Source organism: Pagrus pagrus, assembly GCF_965226575.1.
Source record: "Pagrus pagrus genome assembly, chromosome: 7".
NCBI classification, from domain to species: domain Eukaryota; kingdom Metazoa; phylum Chordata; class Actinopteri; order Spariformes; family Sparidae; genus Pagrus; species Pagrus pagrus.
In genome coordinates this window covers 9,898,650-9,922,477 of record NC_140191.1, presented here as the reverse complement: position 1 = coordinate 9,922,477, position 23,828 = coordinate 9,898,650, and the positions used below count along the sequence as shown (strand labels likewise).

Below are 23,828 nucleotides of genomic sequence, written 5' to 3'. Positions count from 1 at the left end.
AACTAGCATCACTTTGTTGACCCCCCGTCTGATGAATATAAACTTCTATGAAAGGGGCACTATAAGAAATTCAAACTTAGAATTGTGATATTTACAATATTAATGAGGTGAGAACACAAACTCAGAAATATGCATATTTTCCATAACTGAATAAACAAACTGTATTTCAGAGGAAAATAAGGTCCCTAGATCACTGTTTGAAGCTAGAAAGGTACAGAAACAGGACATATAAACAAAGGAAAACAATATGAAATGATGTTGTCCTTTAAGGTCAGTTTGTTTATTCATTTATTCAGCCATGAAAATGAAGAGTTTGTTTATTTAGTTTGTTTAAAGTAATAATCTTGATGACATCATCATTCATTTCTCAGCCCTTTGAAAGCACCTTTTAAAATTACAGAAGACATTAGGTAACTGTTTTGAAAAGTTGAGTAGTCTTCTCCATAACAATCAAACTGATGTAAATAAAATGTGTGGTATTCCTCGTTAAGTAACCCAATTTTAATTTACATTACGTCATTTTGATTGTTCAAGTGTTGCAGTCTGTCCTGTGGGCCCAATATATCCCCATTTCAACTATTGAAAAAAAGTTTTTCATCTGCACTTTGTGCAGCACTGATGGTCTGATACACCACCAGATCAAGCAAAACTCTACTTTGATGTGCATATAGACATGTTTTGTAAGTTTTGAGCAGTGGTCCGGCCCATCTAAAAAAAAAAAAGAGGAAAAATCCTTTGAATTTTATGTAAAAGAAGAGTGCCGAAGTCCTGTTATCTGCTCCACAGATGTGGTATCCTGGTGAAATAAAAGGGCATCTTAATGGAGAGACAAGAGTCTGAGATATTCTGCTGCCCTGATGGCACACACACACACACACACACACACACACACTTTAAATCCATGATGGCTTTAGACTTCAAAGCTCATTGGTTTTTTTTCCATTCCCTGAAAATGGAGGGTCGCTCCATGTTTGCTGAGCAAATTTAATATCTTGTGTACTGTGCACTCGTCCCCCTAAGTGCAAATGCCTCTCAAAAATTTTCTCCATTCAGCCCTACCTGGAATTGTGTCTGAGTTTCTCCTTTTGCTTGTGATTATGTTTGAGACTAATTGTCTTGGGCCTTACGTCTCTCTCTCTCTTCTGTTTTTCAGGTGGGATTTTCGAACAAATAGAAGGACCTGTTCCACTCACTTCAGTTGTTAGCGCTGAGGAGCTTGCCTTCAAATTTGCTGTCAATAACATTAACAGAAACAGGACTTTGTTGCCAAACACAACACTAACATATGACATACAGAGGATTAATATCTTCGACAGCTTTGAGGCGTCAAGAAAAGGTGAGTGGCTTGTTCTGTGTTTATACAAGGGTGTGATTACAGTGTGGAGGAAGACGAGAAGCTGGTCAGTCAAAAAGATATCACTATTAGTTTGATGATGAGGATTGTGTTTGGCTCAAAAATGAAAATATTGAATTCAGTCGGATAAACCTTATACATGCAATATGTAAGAAAAAACAATAATTACCAACAGTATATGAAGACATAATAGTTTTGATGTTATATTGTTTATGTATTCTATTAGACATTTACTTAAGTTCGCATAACTAAGGAGAAATTGTGCTAAATGGCTGAAAACATGGATACTACAGCTAACATGTTCAGTCAATACCAATGTTGTGCACACTGCAAAAACTTGGGCCACATAGTGTAATCCCAACCCTAACCCAGCTAGCCCTGGCCCATACAGGTCCAAAGCTCCTGTGCTGGCAGTGTAAACACCAGTACACCCCTGGTCCCCTAGCTCCTAGTCCTTACTGCTAGCTGTGCGGCTAACTGCGCCAACCAGCTAACAGCAGCTACAGTTAGCCGCTACTCTGGTCATATGCTGCCTCTATTTGTTTGAAGTACAAATTCCACAGGTGGCCAATTCTTACATATTGCACCTTTTAAGTATTTGTGACTAAGCGTTCCTCTCTTGCTCTCCTCTAGCTTGTGACCAGTTGTCTTTAGGTGTGGTTGCAATATTTGGGCCTTCACATAGTTCATCGTCAAATGCTGTGCAGTCCATCTGCAACGCGTTGGAAGTGCCGCATGTCCAGGTGCGGTGGAAACATCACCCCATGGACAACAGGGACAGCTTTTATGCCAATTTATACCCGGATTATTCTTCACTAAGCTATGCTATCCTGGATCTGGTGCAGTTTCTCAAATGGAAAACAGCCACTGTCGTATATGATGACAGCACAGGTGACTATAATATAATGTATACTTCATTGTCACTGCATTTTCAGTGTGATATTGTTGGCTCTGCCTTCATTTGTGCCATTTCTCCTCTTTAGGTCTGATAAGACTACAGGAGCTGATCATGGCCCCGTCAAGGTACAACATCCGGCTAAAGATTCGTCAGCTTCCTCTCGACTCGCAGGACACGAGACCCCTCCTCAAAGAGATGAAGAGAGGCCGGGAGTTCCGCATCATTTTTGACTGCAATCACCAGATGGCTGCACAGATTCTCAAACAGGTCAGTGAGAGTCCTACAGAGTGTGGCATCAACTGGACAAATCTAAGCACATGGTTGATTCTTAGCAGACTTGTTATGAATGAAAACGTGATGGCTCGGACTTGGCAGTGGCTAGGTGGGAGAAGAGTAGCAGCAGAAGGAGTGTCAGCAGGGATGCGGGAAGTCGGTCACAGTTGGGGGTGCTGAGGGGTCAGTCTATACAATGACGTCATGGTAAATGGTGCGTGACATTCACGTTTTGTGTTAATTTGAATTGCCAGTATAGTATGTATCTGATCGTTATTTACAATAATTTACAACAAGTTGAGAATGTTTTGCACTACAGCAGACGGCAAACATGAACACCGACATATTATAGGTCAAAGTAGCCACATCAGCTACAGTCAGCAACAGCAAGGGAGGAAGAGAGAGAGAAATCCCCCAAACTCCCTTAAAAAATCTGCAATTTAGTGAGTAGTGGAGTTGTAAACTTTGTGAAGCGCTTTTTCTGACAAACTCTTAATTATTTGGGCCTTCTTGTAAATTCGCCATATGTTATAGTCACGCTGCTGCAACCCCCTCAGCAGCCCTTGTTCCTGCATCCGTGAGTGTCAGTAATAATTAAGCAGGAGTGAAATTCTGGTGTCAGAGATTGTGGGATTTTCCACTTGTGCTACTCGCCTCCTCAGACTACCTTAAAAAGTGAGAAAACCAGGATCCTAGGTTAGATGTCAAATGAACTTCTTGGATTGATCAATGTTCGTACAATCTTAAACAGAGAAACTTCACGGTTTGATGTCGAGTCGTGATCATTTGCAATGCACAGCTGTTCATTTTTGCATCCGTTTGAACTGACTTAGTTGTGCAGTCTGTGAAAATGTATTGATGTAACGCTTCACTCGTACAATAAAGCTTGGCCCCCTTATGATTTCATGCATCTTGGGTTTGCCAGTTAAATACAATAAAATCAAAAATAGAGGATAGAAAACAATGCCAACAAACTCAGCGTACTCTGTTTTTACTCTCTGGCACATTCTGATCTTGTTCAAAAGATTACAAACACTTCTCAAGCGTGAATTGTTGACTTCAATACGCATCCCACAAACAGGGATAAGATCCAAAATGTTTCATTATCAAAATCGTACATGCGTGCATTCTGATATAAATGATCGTCAGTCAACAAAGAGCTGTCAGCGTGGTGCACAGAGTAGAGATTGTGTAGGTGGTCTAATGCTCTATAGTTGTCAGGAACAGGCGGGTAGGACCCCCCCTCCTCTCTTCAGTTTGCTGTCAGCCTCTGTTAACATGTTTACCAAATGCATCATCTCCTCCTGAGTTATTTAAACAACTCCGTCCTCCCAAGTTATTAAGATCCGAGGTGACATATGTGCTCGTGGCCGCGTCCTTCCGAGAGAAGACGTGAGAGAAGGTTTGGAGGCAGAAATGCTCCACAGTTTCCTTCCAGGATCAACTTGTCAGGCAGCTACAGCACAGACCACAGCCTGTGCCCCCCACACCAACAGGTGATTGGTTATGATTGATGCCAAGAATACCAACAACTGTGCTCGGTCACAAAACAGTCAGTTCTGTGCAGCGTTTAAGCTTGTGATTGTAAGGTTGTTCTGCTGTGCCACACACAGTGCTTTGCTGTGATACCTTTCATTTATAACACTTGAAACTGAGCCACCACACCTGTCTATTATAGTCCCCCGATATAGATACTGTAAGAGACACAAACACATCAAACTGACATCGAAGAACTAGCGGATAAGGCCCATAATTGCATCGCCTCGCGTCGCTCGTGGCTCAGCTAAAAAGTTGCACCTGAACACGCCACAAAGACTACAGCCGACGGCAAACTAGCTTGTACATTCTGCGTCTGTGTGAGGGGAAGTAACTCGGCATAGCGCCCGCATCAAAACGGGAGCAGGAATACTCAGTGCTGCATATTTAAAAAAAAAACATGTTGATGATTTTTAAACCACTCTCGCCAATGTAGCGGCTTCTGATTGAGAACACGTCGCACACGGACTCCGCTACCGTTTCAGCATGCTCAGGGACAACTAATGCACACAGTGTACGACACATTGCAAAAACCAGGGTGAAAGGTGCTCACAGACGGCCCAAAATTGGCCAACAGACAATCTTAAAACCTCATAAATCCGGTTAATTGACGTAAGACGGAAAGAAAAAGCAAACATTGACATCTGAGTGACTGGAAACAGAGAATTTTAGGCCTTTTTGCTTTAAAAAAAAAAAGAGAAAAGAAGCATAAAATAAATCACAACTAAAATAGATGACAGTATATTATAAAAATCTGGTAACTGTGCCTTATATTAAAAACTACTGCACAGAGTGTGATCTCTTAAATTAAATCCTAAAATATAGTCACCTAAAATTACTTTCTTACCTGAAGAAAATTTGGAATAAAAACCAGCTGCTCTACAGTATCTATATAAGATTTACAAACTGCTCCATTTACAGCTTAACAAATAGGTTGGTCCTATTCAAGACAGAGAGTAGAAATAATAATTTATGTGTAGCGTGACATGACGTACATACACACACATATATATACATACTGCAGGTGCATGTGCATGTGTATAAAGGAGGATCTGATGCAACTTTTTAAAGAAGGGTTTAATATCACCTCTGAAAAGCTGCAATACGTTGCGTCCTGTCTTCGCTCTGACGAGCTCACCTGCCTCTGTCAGGTTATATTCACTCTCAGACTGGATGGGGGAAAATGGGAAACGCATTCCTTGTGTCTTTTAACAGAACTCTGCGTGCCATGTGTTTTTATTTCCAACTTTTGTGCTGTGACCCTACTGCATTGTTAGGAACAGGGACATATGGAGGTTTAGTAAAATTAGAGGTTGATGAAGAGTGGAAACGCTGACAGACTTGTATCATACTGTTAATGCATCCTGCAGTGGTGGGACAAAAATACTTCAATTGATAAAAAGAAAAAAAAAAAAAGTTTCAATGTCATGTATTGATGCTTGATGTCTATAGATCAGGGAGTGAATTTGCCTCCACGTCGCATAGCATCTTATTTACATAACCTTGGCATTTTTTTAACGACAGATGGTACAATTAAATGGGGAGCACAGCCGCCATGAGAATCTGCTGCCTTTGAATGTAGATTGAGTGAAACAAGTGGCGGTGATGGAGTGCTCGGATATGAGGCAAAGATTACCGAGCTCTTTTGATTGAAGCCTCTCTTCTCTGCTGGGATAATGTCACATGCCCCGAGCCATTGCACACCATTTAAATGCATAGAAAAGCATCAAGTACTGTTGCTATTCTGTAATTGTGCGGACCGCATATGGTTCAGAAATCCCGGCAAGCGCTCAAAACAAAATGCTCGTTGAAACCGGGCTAGTTTTTCTTTACTGATGAAGGTCTTTTTGTTCGTGTGTGTCGCATTGTTTGTTCTGACTGTGCTCTTGATTCAAAATTGCCCCAACGTGGCAAAATGACCATTTTCTATCCTGTCTCTATTCATTTACACCTTTCTTTCCCATCTTCTGTCTCCGTCTCCCTGCAGGCCCAGACCATGGGGATGATGACAGAGTATTACCACTATATCTTCACCACTCTGGTAATGTACCATGCTTGTTAATGCAAATAGAGTCTCGTTTGTTCTCATCTCCCCACCGCTTGAGTTTTTGATGAATAGCAGCTAATTGCCAATGGGGTTTGGATCCAGTCCATAATATCAATTTTGTTTGACAAGCTGGAGGCATAATGGAGTCTTCAGTGTGCTGTAGTAAACACTCCGCTTTATAGTTAAGTCAACAGTAGTCTTTGAGGTGGCAGGATAAAAAACAACAGCTTGCTGTCCCGGAACTGACTCCCAAGTTTGTAAAAGAGTAAAATTGCACCCATGTGCTAAATTATATATATTTATCTTAACTGGCATACATTTTCGTAAAAAAGTCAAAATCATCAATCTGTACCTAATAAACTGACAACTAAGTGTATGTGTTAAGTATCTGTAAAAATAAGCAAACCATACTGAGTTTAAATAGTCAAAAAGTCTTAGTCACAACCAACTGGTAGAAAACTAATAGAAGGGTTGTTTTGATCCATTAACTGACAGTAATGCAAAAACATCCCAGACACTGGCTCAGAACATCCTGTCTGCACTATGTCAAGTTAACCCAGTGTTTATAAGTGTGTATGTACAAATGAGTTGCCGCGGACAGGGCAGAGAAGATGGAAAATATCATGAGTCTAATGTGTTTTTGGTTATGATCTTTTCATGAGATCTGTTCACAACAAAACAATACTGTGCATCAGCAGCCTTATCTCTTAAAATGAAAAACGATTGAAGATTTTTTTTCCGTATCAGATATGTTTAACGGGAGTGGGGTACGTTACACCTTCATCCCGTCTTGATCATTTTAAGTTCCCACTCTGCTGAAATCATCTCGTCTGACTAATACAAGCAGACCCAGCAGGGAGCTGTTGCTGCTCTTCACTGAGACGCCGGCTATCTGGTGACAAACAGACTGAATGGGAATGAATACCAGCATGATCTGTGCTGTTCCTTTCACTCTCTGTTATTGTCTCTGTTTCTGACTCCGTCGTGCACACACACACGCTGCCTGTCTCTCCGGACCCTGCCAGTCTGTTGTGATAATGTGATATGACACCGAGGTGCAGGCATGATGTGTGTCATATTTCACGCTTGACAGCGTGGCAATGACATTGGTCTGCCATGCATTGTGTTTGTGTAGCATGTCTGTCGCTTTAATGGGGAAACCAAAAACTCCTTTACATAACTAGCGTGCTGATGTATAACCGTGTTTAACTGTGGCAGTTTCCGAGCAGAAGGAACAGACACATATCCACCAGATGGTTAACTTAAAAACTTTTATTTGATATGTTTTTTTTCTGCAACGTCAATATTTTCACACGACGGAGGGATATCTTCATAGAATCACAGTGTGGTATATATCTAAAGCCGCAATATGCTGTCATATTGACAGACACGCCATTAAGAAGATTATACCTGGCGGCTTGATTTGATCCAAAATGATGAATACTTGCATCGTATACATGGCAATACAATTTCCTCTCGATGGAATCCACTGATGTCTGTGTTTTATCTTCTGAGGTGAGGGAAATGCCGACTTATTAGAGCATGTAAAGGCAGCAGCAGAGGGGTATGGGGTAATAACTTCCTTGTCCTTTGAAATGAGACTGTCATAGCCCCCGCCTAGCCATAGCTCTGAGAACCTAAAGCTGAGGGCTTTATGTTTGCCACGTCCATAACACTTTTGTATGCACTCAAACATTACGCAGCTTGTTCTCCAGGTAAAGATTTTCAGTGTAATGCTGCTGTAGGATTATGCTGATTTTGTGTTAGAGGTGTGTGTACGAGGCAGCGCTGCAAAAAGTGAACTTATAATTGGAACAAGTTGCTTTTCTGACATCCCAAAATGCCCTAATAGAAATGAGGATGTCACGAAAGATGAATTATATTTTTTCATTACAAACAATTCTGTCCCAGTTAGTTTGTATTCTTAGCTTCAAAGCTAAGAAACTTGTAACCTGATCTACTTTTCCGAGCAATTGTGAATGTCATATAGAACAACAGTGATTTACTTTGATCCGGGTTCATGAAAGAGAGTACTGTAATGCATTCTGGTGGGAAAGAAAAGGAAAAAAAAAAAATAGAGGAGAAATATTTCAGTGACTGGCGGCGACTGTTCTTTAGTAAGTGTCTTACACGCTCTCGTTCCCCCAGCACTAACCCCACAGGGTGCTAATGAAATATCTATGTTCATCCAAATGTCTTTTCCAAGCCCCGTGGCCCATTCCGACACGACATGTGTCAACATGTGACTTCACACTTCAGCGACAATGGCTGCCCCAGAAATTACAGCGGCTCAAATTGAATTGCTTGTTGCTTAGAAGTTGCCATGGGAATGCAAGCGTTACATTATTAATATGATCCAACAGAATTGATGACATTTGTCCCGTCTTTAATTTTTCAACAATAATTTAAATTTATACACAAATAAGACTTTTTCCACCTTTAACGATTTGCTCACTCAATTAAGACAGACAAAATATATCACAAGCTTGTAGTTTGTGCAGTGCAACCCATTGTTACTGTATGTAGGTACAAGGACAATAACAATTCGTCAATTATAAAAGGATTTGCCAGCAGAAGGGCGACTCCGCCTCTGGAGCCTTTTCAGATCCAATTCACTACACAGATGCTGCTTCAGACTCTATGCTTAAATCTCCTGATTTGACATTGAAAACTACTGTATTTCGCCTTCCTTTCACTCTCTTTGGTCTTAATATAGTCTGTCTTTAATCAGCTGCTGCGTCATTTTCTTTTCATGTGAGGAGAAAGCATCTGGGGAAAAAAAAATACTAAAAACAAAGACTGGCAGACTAAATAAAAATCCATCCTTCATTACTTTTGTCTCTCTGAAGGACCTGATGGCCATTGACCTGGAGCCATATCGCTTCTGCGGTGTCAACATGACTGGCTTCCGCATCCTCAACGTAGATAATCCCCAGGTGTCATCTATCGTGGAGAAATGGTCGATGGAAAGGCAGGTAGCACCTAAACCTGACTCAGGCCTGCTGGAGGGCATCATGACGGTATGTTTTATTGCTTCTGTGTTGTTCCATTTAAAGTCAGTCATCAAAATGTCAATATAAGGGGACCACATTTATCTATCCGTCTGTCTTAGCTATCTATCATACCCCTTACCCAAGGTAACAAATGGTTTTAACCCAAAAGAGTAACCTCATAAACTATTTTATCTATGTATTGCATATAGTAACCACTCCATCATCTTCTGACTCTTGCACACGGCTGACTCGTTCAGGCTCATGTATGAATAAAACAAATAGTGTTGAAAGTATGCAAACAGATTTGAGAGGTTCAGCTGCAGTTCGACTAAATGTTGAAAAGGAAAAGATGCATATTTTAAGAGATTTTAAAAGCGGTATTCCATTGGCACCATACTGAGTCGTTCCAGTCTTTTCTAAGGAGCTATTGTAGCACCTCAACTCAGGGTTGTCACGGGCAAAAATGATTCAGACAAGAGTCAGTCAAGCTAACGCATCTATTCAGGGTTTGTAATTAACAACTAAGTAAACCATTCAGATACAGAGTGGAACTCAGAAAGGACAACCTGCTAGCATTGAGCCAAGAGTGTTCACACGCATTAACCTAGCAAAAAGCTTAAGCTACGGTGAGAACTAAAATCTGTGAACCAAAATTAATGGCGAGACAAAAGCCAGAAAAATTCTTGGTTCTGTTCTGCTGTGTGTTCATGCATTCAATAGTACAGATGGGGGTGATATAATAGCTTGGAAAACATTCATTTCGCGCCAATTATCCTTCAACGCACCAGTCCCCCTAAACGTTGTTTCTGACCAGGTGCATCCCTTTACAGCCGATCTTCTTCAAATGGATAGTTTATAATGGATGATGCATTGTCTCAGTATGTTTCTAGGACAACGATGGAGACTTTGGCTTACTCCGATGGCCCACACAATCCAGACATCAAACTCAGCACAGCCCATTAGGGACAGGATAGTGCAAGAGTTTCATAGCCTTCAGGCTGTTGGAGTAGAATTCAGACTGTTACAGATTGCGAAGCTACAGTAGTGTTGTCAGTAAACACATTGATAGTCTGAAATAATAATACCGCTAACAACAGAGCAGCTGAGCTAAATTAATTCTCACGTACCAAACTTCTGACGAGGCGTTTCCAGAGTGTTTTCTGTGGGAGAGAGGAGCTTTGGTAGGGGCAGACTTTGACCTTTTTAACTTTAAAGATCTTTTACATGCATACAAGCCTATATAAAACACTGAAGGAAAGGAGAAAAAAAACTAAAAAGCATAATAGATCTCCTCTAATGTCTACAATGAAAGTGCCGAAAGAAATCACAAACTTGAAGAAATCATGTTAAATGCTAATTTTACGGGAGTCAAAGGGATGATCTGAGGAAAAAAGCTTTGTCAAAAGACTTTTGTCCTTTGGCTCTTTCCATACACAGTCTGACGATTAGATTGATGTTCAGCAAACTATTTATGTCTTTCCACAGACATCAGCTGAAATAATGTTCACCCCTTATTCCAGACAGATGCAGCTCTGACCTATGATGCAGTCCACATTGTGTCCGTGTCATACCAGCACGCGCCGCAGATGACGGTAAACTCGCTGCAGTGCCACCGCCACAAACCCTGGAGATTTGGAGGACGCTTCATGAGTTTCATCAAAGAGGTGATGGGAACCTTTGGCCTGTTGCTGTTTCATTTAAGTGTTATTGATATTAGAAGCGCATTGACTGAAGGGCGACTGTGACAACAGGAGTGGAGTGAGTGCTGTGTAGTCATTCGGGACTTAGATATTTACCCAGCGAATCAATCATTTCCACCTACAAAGCAAACCAAGCCCTGATAGACACATCAAAGCAACGTTGTTGTCAGCTTTATAAATTCCCTGTATTCATAACCTATTTTTCCAGAAAGCACGTACTGTAACCTTTTGAAAACACAAGTAGTGTAATCGGCTCTTATTTAATCTAACATGAGAGTATGACAGAGCCTCAGAATACACAAACAAAGATGTGGAAAATGGGCAGATTAAGGGCGTGCAGAGATGCAACTGTTTGTATCCTGATTTGTTCAAACTAATAAAATCATTTGTTTGTGTCCTGGGTGTGATTTAGAAGTATTTAAAATGGCAGGAATTCCATTTTATTTGCCCCTCTTATAATCACACCCATTATTGTGATATTAAAACATTAACCTCCTGGATCTACTGTATTTAAACAGGCTTTGCCCTCCAACCAGGATCCCTCATCTGTGATAACAGCCCAATAAATTTGCATATACCCACAGAGCAATCACAATGATGGCTACTGGGGGCCGTCCATATAAAAGGACAGAGCTAAACCTCTCTCCTCATCCACTTTTCATTAGCAAAATGGATGACAACTTCTGTTCAGAACTGTTCTCCGTTCAAAGGGTACGTCTCCACGGTTGACCAACCCTGCCGGTGCTTTTTGTGCCTCAGTGCAAAGCATGCTGACAGCATTTGTGATTAGTTTAAGCATACCTTTTGGCCAGTTTGGGCCTATTTTTTCAGTGATGATCCCTCTTTACAATGATGACAGTGAGACAGCCAGTGGGTAGTTGAGCACGACTCACCCATCCGCTGTAGGCTTGTGCAGATTGGACTGAAGGGATGATCGACAATTGATCTTTTTCCTGTACTGTTATTAAGGGGTATTATCAGATCGAAAATGTTAAAAAAGTGGTCTTTTGCATTTGCAGAGCATGGGTGACGAGAGATTTTTAAATCTTAAATTACAAACCAGTTAGTGGCCTCTCTTCTATAGATCTTAAACCTTGCTCCTCTGTTCTCCATATAAGTGTGATGACGTAGGATGCCAAGCACAACTTTCAGTGTCGCACTAATCACAGACACACAGACTTGTGCAAAGGTTAATACAAGATGATACATGTCTTTTGAGACCAATGGGGCATTGACAAAGGTGTGCTTTCGACCCACTCCAAAGAGGGTCCATACTGGGCGTGGCACGGCTCAACTCGGCACAGTTCAACTGGTGATGAAAAAGCAAATCACAGTGGCGTGGTTTGACTCGGTGCAGCCAAAAGTGCCAGTAGAAAGCTCAACTCTTTCTCTCCTATCTCCACTCCCCCCAACCCCGTCCTACTCCTTTCGCCCCCCTGCTGATTGGATCGCCTATTGGTGTTCTCCAGTAACCACCATTGGACGAGATTAAAACCGAAACCATCAACCAACTCTAATCCACAGCATCCTTCTCCATCACAATATTAAAGACACTAGAGAGTACGATTGGGCCCCAGAGCCAAAGTCATAGAAGGCTGCCAGTGCAGCTGCAGCTGGCACAAAAAGCAGAGTCCTTTTGTCTTACTGTGCCATTGCCTCGCCTGTACTTTGCCTCCAATGATAGAGGCAAGGGAGCAGAGGGTACATAGCCTCTCTCAAATACTATCGGCCTATTGACCCAGCGAGTTTGTGGCTTCACATGTGGCCCAACCAGCTGACTGAAAAGAATCCAGGGGGACCGAACTCATGTTATAATATCAGTGGCAATTCCCCATCCAGTTTTGGGAACGAGGATGTGGGGAGCTAAGTATGGGGTAACTGATGATCTGGCTTTCAGATCAGTTCAGTTCAGGGGTAAGCAGAGGCAGAATCTAGGCTCAAAAGCAGAAAAAGTATAACCTTTTGTTTCCCCTAAAGCATTTGCTTTGATGGAAAGTGTGGGTGAGTGGGAGGCTTGAAATGGCCACCGCTTGTGGCTCCACCAAAGGTTTTCTTCACCAGCAGGCATCGTCCTTGAGAGAGCAAAGCCTGATCTCACACTGTCTAGAATCAGCATAGCCCAAATCCTCAGCTCACTTCTGTGATGAGGAAGAAACTAACCATTTTTTCTCTTAAGCTGCAAAGATAGGCGGGGTAGGATAGATGTTATAAACTCTCCTGGTTTCCCTCCTCCTCCTGCTTAGCGAGGATGATAGTCGATGTGCATTCAGGACTTTCTTGAGGAACGTGCACTGCACTATAAAAGGGACCTGGCGGGATTAAAGACGAGGCGGTAGTGTTTTCAGTGCTGTGGCCAGAGAGGTGATGCCAAGTTTACCCACCACCATCTACAGTTCTATTTCTTGCATGTCTCTGCTAAAATCAGTTGACCTGAGTTTTGTCAGTATCAAAGCAGCTGATACAGCTATCATGCATTGCCCCTCGATCTATGAAGCTTCTCAGACAGAGGAACCCTCAGACAGCTCAGACTAAAAGATGATTGTACCCATTCAGATTAAAGCAACACAATCTAGGAAATGGTCATTTTTGCTTTGTAATGTCAGTGCGCTAAATAGCTAATTGCAATTACAGTTGGCAGCAGCTAGCATTAACCTTAGCAACGTGCAAGGCTTTCTTAGTACATGAGGAAACTGTAAATCACAGGGAGTTGAGGCAGAGCAGCCAGAGGACACGAGAGGGAAAACCAGCAAACATTTTCTCCATAAAATATGATTCAGTTTCACCGAAATAGTTTGTGGTGTGTGACTTAGTGCCATAAAGCATCATGCACTTCTCCCCGGAGATCCTACCCGCCCACCCAAGCTACAAAGTGCAGTACAAGCGATTGGGGATAGATACTGGGACTGACACATGGTTCACCATATTACATGTCAGTGTACCATCGAAATGATTTTGAAGCTGTTATTTTGCCCTGAAGACAAAAGCCAGATATAAGCGGGTGTTTGTGGGTTTTTTGCTCAGTGTGAAAGGGGCTTAACAAACCATCCCTGCTGCTTCTTTAGTTTCCAAAGTTTTAGTAAACGAGGAAAGAGCGTCAGTGCCGGGAGCAGTGCCTATAGGGATGGATTGAAAGTACATGTAATCCTATTTTCAGTTTGTGGTTTGGCAAAAAGGAGGGGTCAAGCCTCCAGTACGGAGAGCTGTGAAAGTATCCTGCCCATAATTATAGAACTAGGGTTAGAAAGTATAACCTTCAGTTCGTAATGACTCATTAAGTTTGAGTGCTGTGCTCGAAAAACAAAAAGGTTTTACCTTGGCTGAGAAAATACAATTACTTTACTGATAGTGTGACTGTTTATAACCCTTCCTACAAAACCAAGAATTCACTGTGTGAAATGTGCTCCGAAATCTAATGTTGCATATTATATTCCGAGCTAACCATCTCCAATTGGCACAACATCCATGAATGCTATTGTCTGTGTCTGAGTTGAAGCGACAATTTGTGCTCGTCTGCCAAATGTGCAAACACAATATCACAAAGGCCTATACCATTACAATGCACAACAAACAATGACTCGTGTGTGTGTGTGTGTGTCGATGTGTGTGTGATACATAGTTATCTGTCTGAACAAGCGGTACCATTAGCAGCTATGTTGGTGACCTGCAGGGATCGTCACTAAAAGCCAATGAATTATTATTACATTGTCCTTACCCAAACATACTGAAGTGTTCGGTTATAAAAACACTTACTCAGGCCTGATTTACACTCTCTCGAAGAAGACAGGCGTGTGACATGTTCTGAAGGTCGAATTGGCCCTTTGAGTGTGACGTGGCTGAGGCATTTATGTCACTCTCTGAATTAGAGCTGTTTGAACATGCCACCCACCTCGGTGGCGAGAGGCCAGATTGGATGAGGTACGGGTGGGTGGAGGGGGGTTTGGAAAAGGCGAGCGCCACAAATTTCACCTTGAAGCTTCGATCTTCTCACAACAAGTTCTGGCAAGCCACGGGGAAAGACAGGTGAGAGCTATAGCCTGCAGGGTTGTCTCAGTTTTAAATATCAGAAAAGCCCAGCAACTTGACACACGAGGATTGATTACTCTATTGTAACGGGACTCATGCTGGGGCTGAATCAAAGTGACACCGATAGACAATTAGAAATGCGTTTTGGCATGAAGATCCCAACAGACAAAAGAGCAAATAAATAAGATAAATATTGGCACAGCGTTTTAGAAAAGGATTCCCCCCCACGAATGGCTGAGCATGCTACATTATACACAAGCCAAGAGTCAACTAAAACAGACAAGGACAGTGTAAGAGTAAGCATTGTGAGTGCTGAAGGATGGCGATCCTCGTTGGTGGAGGAACATGAAAGCAGCAGAAGCAGAAGCGTTTGTTTTTCCTGTGAACACGAGGTGGCGGGTATCGGGGAATCGTAATAGGGGGCAGTTATGTGTTTTTCCCCCCTCATGGGGAATCAAGCAAAAGGCGACGGTTGTTAATTAACACCGCAGTCTGGAGGGAAAACACGTTGGAGGCGTCGAGATGTAAAATGTAATTAAAAAAAGGAAATGCAGCCTGTATGGTTTGTGTTTGTACTTGCGGTGCGTGTGGGTGTGAATTTACTCTCAGTGAAAGATAGAGGGTGTCGTAGTGTGTTGTACGTGTATTGTGTTGACAGAAATTTCTACGTGCTTATTTGTCCATTATTGTTGTCATATTGTATATTTTGTTATGCACAAAATGATGGACGAGACCAAATATTGTGTACAAGATTGATGCAATGTAAACTGCACTAATTAGGCATCATATGTCCCCAAAAAGAGTATTTCTTGCATGATTATCATCTTGATTGCAATAAGATTGGACAGGGGCATAGACTCGTACATGCAGTATCCCACAGAGCTGGTTATGTAAAACTTACTACATGAATGTGTAATGCAGATGTATTGTCTTTCAGTCCCACTGGGATGGATTGACGGGGAGACTGTCATTCAACAAGACAACTGGTCTACGTACGGACTTCGACCTGGACATCATCAGTCTGAAGGAGGACGGACTTGAAAAGGTACCTCTTTGTTTTTAAGGCATTTCATTGCTGAGATGGAATAAAGCTATAAAAAAAAAAAAAAAAATGCAAATACAAAAAGTACAACTTCTCTGATGACTATCCCATAAAAAGAATTTAATGGGATATTGATTTCAGAAATGGGTTTCAGATTCGGCTGTGGATGTGGAACGGATAATGCAAATTTGACAGTATCATTTACCTCCTAACAAGGAAGCAAATTGGCTGTTTCAACATAAGCATAAGTTAGTGGATCATAAAGCAAATTGGATTAGGGTACACATTAGGGTGTTAATTGCAGCCTCTCTTAATGATAATTTGAGGTGATGCCCAAAATGCTGTTTGGTGGTAATGAGCTGTATAAACATGTTTTAGAAAAAAGGAAAAAAAAGAACTAAAAGGTTTGTAATGTAGAACTTATTTTATTACACTGGAAGGCAAAGTACCCTCTGGACTATAACAGCTTTTCTCTACTAGAGGGCTTTTATACATTATGAATACATCAAATAGGGATAAGTCCCATTATGACTTCCTCAAGTACTCCCTAAAGGCTCAACATCATATAATAGCGGGGGCTTTTCAGCTTGTAACCCTTCTGTTCAAGAATGAGGCTTGTAATACCACTGCATTGAACGATTTGTCTTCTTCTTCCCCCCTTTTCGCTGGCGTCTTGTCCTGCGTGCGGTCAATTAAGTTGAAGCACAGTCATCTTCCAAAAGTATTTGATGCCATATTAGCGTCTTCTCATTGTGTCTCCGACAAATCCTACGCTCGAGCATGTTAACGTTGATCCGGATTGCTGGATTTTTTCTTCCTTTTTTTTTTTTTCTTTTCTTGTATATCCGTGGAATCGGCTTTAACAGTTTGAGCCGTTTAAGATGTGGACTTTTCTCAACTAATCCATTGTAATTGAATATTAGCCCAAGTTTGAGCTTGTGCGGGAATTATGAGCAGGTTTCTCAGAGTGCCACTTTCACTCAACGTCGTCATGCTCGGGAGGGCGAGGGGAGGAAATACATGTAATGCTCTCCGTGTGGTTGCATGAGTAAATAACTTTTGAATCAAGCCCTTTTGCTAATCATGTTTAATGAATTGAGCTAATTGTAATTGGGGTACAATTAGAAAGAATTTCGCAAAGCGGAAAGCATTCACAGATATTTTTAAATCTCTCTCCTGGAGTCCTCTTTGGTTGTGTGACAAGCTGTAACTAATATGCTTTTCAAATTAGAGCATATGCCTCTCTCTGGATTAGGCAGGGAGGACATTAACAGAAGTTGTTCATGCTCTTTTGTGGGGGGGCTGTATGTCTTTAAATGGATCCACCTCAAGCACAAACCCCAGTGAATATTAAAAGCTGTGTCTGCTGTAATAGAGAAAGCAGGAGGCATGAGCAGGGGAGGAGGGTTTTGGTGGAGGGAACGACTTGCAAACAGAGATTGTTACCGACAGCCACAGGACTATTTGTGCTAATGATATGTTCCAGACTGTGTCTCTACAATATGCAGAGCTTTTTGCCTGAGGGCTTCTCGCATGTATAACTGCTTTTATTTGTTCAAATCTCTTGGCTTATCTCACCGAGACTGCAGAGCAAAATTACTTTCACAGCGTAATCCAACCGGCAACCCCATGCTGTACCTTCATTCAGATTAACTGTAACCTGTTTGCAATATTTGCCGTTTTTAATAATGCTCTGTTTGCTTTAGCCCCGTATTTCTTTTCTCATGTGGATCTACACACACACACGTAAGAAACACAGCATCAATATACCAATATAATGCATCAGTATTATTGACGGCGTGTCATTATTCGTATGCAATTTTCCCTGAATTGTTTCGTGATCTGTTGGAGTTAAACAGTTGCTCTTTACTTCAACATTATCGTGCTTCTGTTTTGATCGTTTTTGGCATAATTTAGTTTGAAGATGAAGGCAGGTGATGCAGTTATTTCAAATCTTTTGAAAACTGTTTATCTATATCTTCCAGTATTAGACCAAGTCTGCTGTTTTAACATGCATTTCATCAAATGATTCAACTTTCTTTGATTCGTCCGTCCTGCTTGATTTCACCCCAACACCCAACTCCCCCCCTGCTTTCCAAAACACCCTGGCCTGCTGATAGAAAAGGTGACTGAGCCAATCATCTAATGCTGCCGGAGATGTGTTCAACGTGGCACTAATGTGGGAGACTGGTTGGCGGGGGAGGCTGCCGGGGTCACAGCCCGCCAACAAACGCAGAACACTTAGCTACATGCTTTTCATCTTCCGCAGGTGGGGAAGTGGAGTGTGTCAGGAGGTCTTAACATCACAGAAGTGCCGAAGCGAAAAGGGATGAACATCACAGATTCCCTGGCTAACCGCTCCCTCGTCATCTCCACCATCCTGGTAGGTCACCTGTGTAGCCTGCCGTAAAAAAGATGTCCTACCCTTCATGTCTCCTTCCAGATAATACACTGAAAATCAAGCTTTACAACAGCAGCTCTTTCCTAAAGGGATATTGGTTGCAAAGGAGGAAGCGTCAGGCATGTTATATTCTGATTTCACTGCAGCATTTGGAAGACGTGTGCTCATTTCTTTTCTCTGAGACTGACACATAAGATATTTGCTAAATATAAACACAGCATAGATTTCCCATTAGATACTGTATTATGATGCAGTTAACTTCGTAAACTAGGCACAGCAGGCCCTGTCAAGCTTTGGATTTCCCCACACATTGGTGCGCACGGTGCTGTCGTTAGTGTGATACATTCAAGAAAGTTTGGATGGTCTGGGTGGATGATTCCTTTTTTTGTCTTTCCAAACCAAAAACACAAGAGCAAAAATGGGAGAGAAAAATATTGAAACAGTGCTTTTATCTGCACTTAGGCAAGAGTCGAAAATTAACATGTCTGGCTAGCTAGCTTACATATTTCCCCACTGTCTGGAAGCCAGGATATTGGAGTTTTATTATAATATTTGTTCTTCTGTCTCGCTCTTTATTGCATATGGGGAAGTTTACACTCCAACAACCAGATATAGCTTTATGCTTGTCTTAAATCATTGCTAAGCCTCTTCCTCAAAGCCTTTTTTATTTTAATCTTAAAAGGGAAACATTAATGGGATGATCAGTTTTTGAGAATATGAAGAATAAAGCAAAAAGCTAAACTCTCAACTCTCAGCATGTATGCATACAACCGATGTCAGAATAAAATAAGAGTCTGATCTTACATTTTCCCTCATTCTGATACTACCTAGCTCTGCACTGCATAACAAAAACAGTGCTGTTGGCTTTAGCCTCCGTCCTCTACCACAGTCGTACATGCAGCCATCTTGTGTATATTTAAGGCCAATCGCAGTCCAATATGTAGCATACACAAGTGTGACGTGGAAATTTGAAGCCTACAGCGCACACACACTGAGAATGGACTTTACAGTAAAGTTGGAGACATGTTGTGTCCAGCAATAAAAGGTGTGAAAATATTTGCATATTCATGTTTTCTGGATGTTTTAACGAGGGAGAAGGTGCCGTTTTAAGGATTTTAATGTGGTAATTATACTTTTTTTCTGCAAAAACTATGTCAGACACACTTTAGAGAAAGTGTAGCTCTTAACACATGTGTGAAGGGGATCTAAGACCCCTTTTACAGGGTTCTGGTGTTAAAACAAATCAGCTGGAAACACAAGAAGTCACAGAGGAAGACATGTTCAACCACTAACCTTAGCTTAATTAGCTAGCTAGTCTACAGCTGATAAAAAAAAAACAGTTGTTGTTACAGTTAAACACCGGCTAGAATTAAGAAGCCTGCATATTGTTTAACAAAGAATTTCAAATGTTAAAAAATTGACACCATTGTCAGAAACTGCATATATGTGCCATGCAGGAACAGGAAGCTTGGCAACATTACCCCAGCGTCAGAGGGTAGGAGACTCGAGAACAGGCACTCAGTTACCAATGATTCAGATGGGATGTTAACATCATGATCATACTTAAGTGTACAAAGCCTGGAGCAAAAAATAAATAAAGGAGGAGACAGTAAAGCACAATGAACTGTTCCTGAGAATGCATTAATTACATGTGCGGATAGAGAGAACGAGGAGTTCCCTCCCTCAGCTCCACATCGTAGCCCAGATCCCCAGTTGTATGTACTTAACACTGTCACTGGATGTTTGGATGTCTTTGTGGAGCCATCGAGGAGGTGCTGACACAGTGCACCTTTTCAGGACAGATACACAAGCCACAACGATAAGCACTATCATTACGACTATATTGGACCACAAGGCTATAATTATGACAAGTGAGGTCAAGGCGAGACATAATTAATGCCTATCAGGCGCCATCTATGTTAATTCTGTCTCAAAGAGCAGAAGTGGGAAAAGGATTTAAGTGGTGAGATGTTGAACTGCTGCACTGGGAAGTGTCAGTATTTGCTGATTTCATGTTGCAGCCAGAGTGGTATTAATGTGGATGTGTTCCTCACCAAGTAGTTCAAGTGTTTCTGTGGCTTTTTACACATCTCCAAAAAGAAATTTTCGGATCTTTATGCCTTTGAATATTTTCTGACTCGATTTGCTATTTCGTTCGGAATCATTAGTTTAAGATGATAAAACTGGCTACTTTCAAATTGCTGAAGACAGTTTCAACTTTAATATCAATCCCGCCTCTTAGTGTAATGACATTGCATCAAACTGATTCCAGTGATGCATGAACAAGACGTCTGACAGCTTTATAGTGATAACTTTGTCGAAGAGATTAAGGCACTTAATGTGTTTTCCCACTTACATTAATTGTTTGCACTCCATTGCCTGTGATGTCTCTGCGCAAGCCCACCTCCCTCCTCTTTCTGTTATGCACGCCCATGCTGCGACTGTGAGGGTAGAGCTGGTACAAACACTTTGATTTGAGTCCAAACCTTAGGGAATAGCAAGAATTGGAGGGCTAGAAACAGATGGTAATGACTTTTTCCCTTAACATGCAAACTTTTTGATCAAGTTAATTGGACAACTTTAGCGAAGTTTGTGGCGATGATGCACCCGCTCCCTAAACGCATTGTCATCAAGTATTCATAACTTATTATTTATTTAAGAGGCCATCTTAATGTCCGAGTAACTTCCTTTTTTTTATTTTTTATTTTTGAGAGCAAACAATTAAAGATGTTGATCGTTAACTGTTTTTATTTTGTTGGAATTTATTGAATAAATTACACCCTGCTGGATGTTAGTTTGATTTACACTTTTCTTTACAGGCGGCTCAACGGCCATCATTACTGTGTCCACATGCCAACAGCAGATGATGTTAAATTATTGTCGCCCCCACCTCCACCCGTGCCACCTCCACTCCTCCCCCCGACCATGATAAACTATTTCCCGAGGGAATAAACAGTGCTGTGGCTACCTATTCTCTGCTCTTTGACTGCATCTGTTTACTTAGTGCCACACAAGCTGCAGTTAGAAAAAGAAAAACACAAAGCAGGGGTCACCTTCACTAGAGAATCAATTACTGGGCTTCTGAGCTCAGTTTGTAAATTATACATCTGGCTATTCGAGGCAATAAATTGTATTACAGCCCTTGCATAAATGGACCGACGTGTTTTTGAAATGCACAGTGGGATACGCAAGTCTATCTGGCAGGGAAATGGTAACAGGCACTAAATAAAGGAAATCATTTATGAGCTATTCTGTGTTAGTCATTGTCACTGCAGGCATCAGCTCCGTCGCTCTCCCTCGGAGGTTGGTGTCAATTGATGAAGGCTACGTCGTGGGCATGTTCCATTTCACTGCGGCATTCTGTTCCTAATCAGGCTTTTATACAACCCAAATTATGAGCAGCCAGGCAGGATATTACAGGCCAGTAAAGAGTGTCAGCCACCTGACCATAAAATGAACCGACCTGTGCACCAGCTATATAGGTCAACGCACAGCAGTGTGAGGGAGACAGTGGGTTTAGCTAGCTCAACACACTGCAGGCACAATGGATAGTATAAACAGTCTTTCTGCGCGCGTTACCATCAATGTATGAAATACTGGTCGCAGCTTTGCAATTTACAAGACTTGCATTACGCTCCTCTCTTCTTGTTAATGCATCAGTGTAGGAAAAAACCTCAGCCTTCCTTCATATTTTAACACTCCCCGTACCCGCACACTGAACTTGAATCTGCTGTCACTGCCTGTTAAACGCGACAGCGAGTCATCAGCTCGGATCACTTTGCTTCAATTAGATCCATGTGCTGAGACAAATTGAAAAAGCTGACCTCACCATTGCTTTTCATTTGATCTTTTGGGTCTGTGCAGGAGGAGCCATATGTCATGCTTAAGAAGTCTGACAAGGCGCTGGTGGGGAACGACCGTTTTGAAGGATTCTGCATCGACTTGCTCAAAGAGCTGGCCACCATCCTGGGCTTCACGTATGAGATCCGTCTGGTGCCTGATGGGAAATACGGCTCCCAGGATGAGAAGGGCCAGTGGAACGGCATGATCAGGGAACTCATAGAACATGTAAGTTGTGCTTCAAGTTGTCTGCCTTACATTGTTTATGTCGAGTTTCTAGAGCCCATTTGAACACAACATAAGATGACCAAAGTGCTGTGCAAAAGAATATAAATGGGCATAAATGTTTTTGCAGAATATTATGATGTCACAGTGTATTTAACCTCTGACCTTTTAGATATCAAATGTCATAGCTAAGTACCTAGCTGGATAGCTTAGCTGAGCAGTTTCAAGGCAACAGAGGGAGACTACAAGAGGTTACTGCACCCAGCTAAGGAATCCTCTGGAATAAACCCCTCCTTTAAATGACACATTTTCATTTTTTAGTGATTAAAGCAAATGAGGTTTCATGTGTTAATACGTGAGATTAAGAGATGTTACTTTTGGACTGAGCAGGCTAGCTGTTTCTGCCTGTTTCCAGTCTTTATGCAAAGCTGAGCTAATCAGCTGTGGGCTCAATCTTCTTATCTAACTCTTGGCAAAACAGAGAATGAGACATTTTTCCCAAAATGTAAATATGTTCCTTTATCATGTGCTGCATCCCTATAATTAAAGTTTTTTTTTTTTTTTTTTACATCATCACGCAAAAAAAAGCAACAACAGCATGCCATTGAACTGCATGCAGGTTATGTCCTCTGTGCGGGCAGTGATATAGTTATGATTGAGCACAAGTCAGGAAGAGCCTGCAAAGCTGTCAGTTACATTTATGGCACAATTATGTCAAGGTTGCCTAAAAGTTACAAGTGTACTGATGCCATTCAGCGAGACAAACCACTTCCTTCAGCTGGATAAAGCGGGGGATCTGGGATGAGCATACGATACGGCATATATTGTAAGGATGCGGGCGAAAACACCGGCAATCATCTTGCTGAGGCGTGGTGGGCAATCGCAGCTGTCCGTGTCGAACTCAAAGCCTGAGCGGCCATGAAACAGCCTCACATCCAAGTGATGGCGGCAATTCTCTCCTGGCATTTCATAAGTGTCCCTGTCAGTGCTCTCTCTTTGTCCTCAGCCCCATCGGGTCAGCGCTGTACTCAGCTGAAAACTTGTAATAGCTTAAGTGGCATTTAGTGCAGGGAATCGTATGGCAGGAGTCAATGGCTTGGTGCTGAAAGGGTTGGGAAAGGTGGGCTCCCACTGCAGCACTTTATTTCTCCATCCAAGCTTTTTGTGAGATCCATGTTAATAACAATAACCTTGAGGGGAACAAATGGATTACTAAAGGCAGAGAAAGCTGGCACGAAATGGAGATGCATGACTCCATCATTAAACGGCACATATGCTCTTTGTATTAGTCTGTTCTTTGGTTTAAAAAGGGAGGATGTGCAGGTGGCCACAGACAATCTGTTCAATATTTTGCATCCAGATTGAAAAAAAAAAAAAGTAGTGTTGTTTTGACCATGACATAAGGTTTACATGCGTTTTGTGAAGACGCAGCATCTGCTGATTGAGACCTCTGGACTGATCTTACTGTAAATATAAATATAAGCTGCTGAACGCAC

The 23,828-nt window shown here is 41.7% G+C and overlaps 1 protein-coding gene across 1 annotated transcript in view; it reads left to right on the top strand.

Moving 5' to 3' along the window:
* The window catches only part of grik3 (glutamate ionotropic receptor kainate type subunit 3), a 107,715-nt gene that overhangs the window by 59,299 nt on the left and 24,588 nt on the right, over window positions 1-23,828 (top strand). The window contains exons 2-10 of the mRNA XM_084356682.1: window positions 1,154-1,336; window positions 1,988-2,245; window positions 2,338-2,519; window positions 6,049-6,102; window positions 8,958-9,128; window positions 10,622-10,765; window positions 15,762-15,869; window positions 18,136-18,249; window positions 22,132-22,335. Of these exons, the coding sequence (XP_084212808.1) occupies window positions 1,154-1,336; window positions 1,988-2,245; window positions 2,338-2,519; window positions 6,049-6,102; window positions 8,958-9,128; window positions 10,622-10,765; window positions 15,762-15,869; window positions 18,136-18,249; window positions 22,132-22,335 (1,418 nt within the window). The remainder of the gene's footprint in view (window positions 1-1,153; window positions 1,337-1,987; window positions 2,246-2,337; window positions 2,520-6,048; window positions 6,103-8,957; window positions 9,129-10,621; window positions 10,766-15,761; window positions 15,870-18,135; window positions 18,250-22,131; window positions 22,336-23,828) is intronic.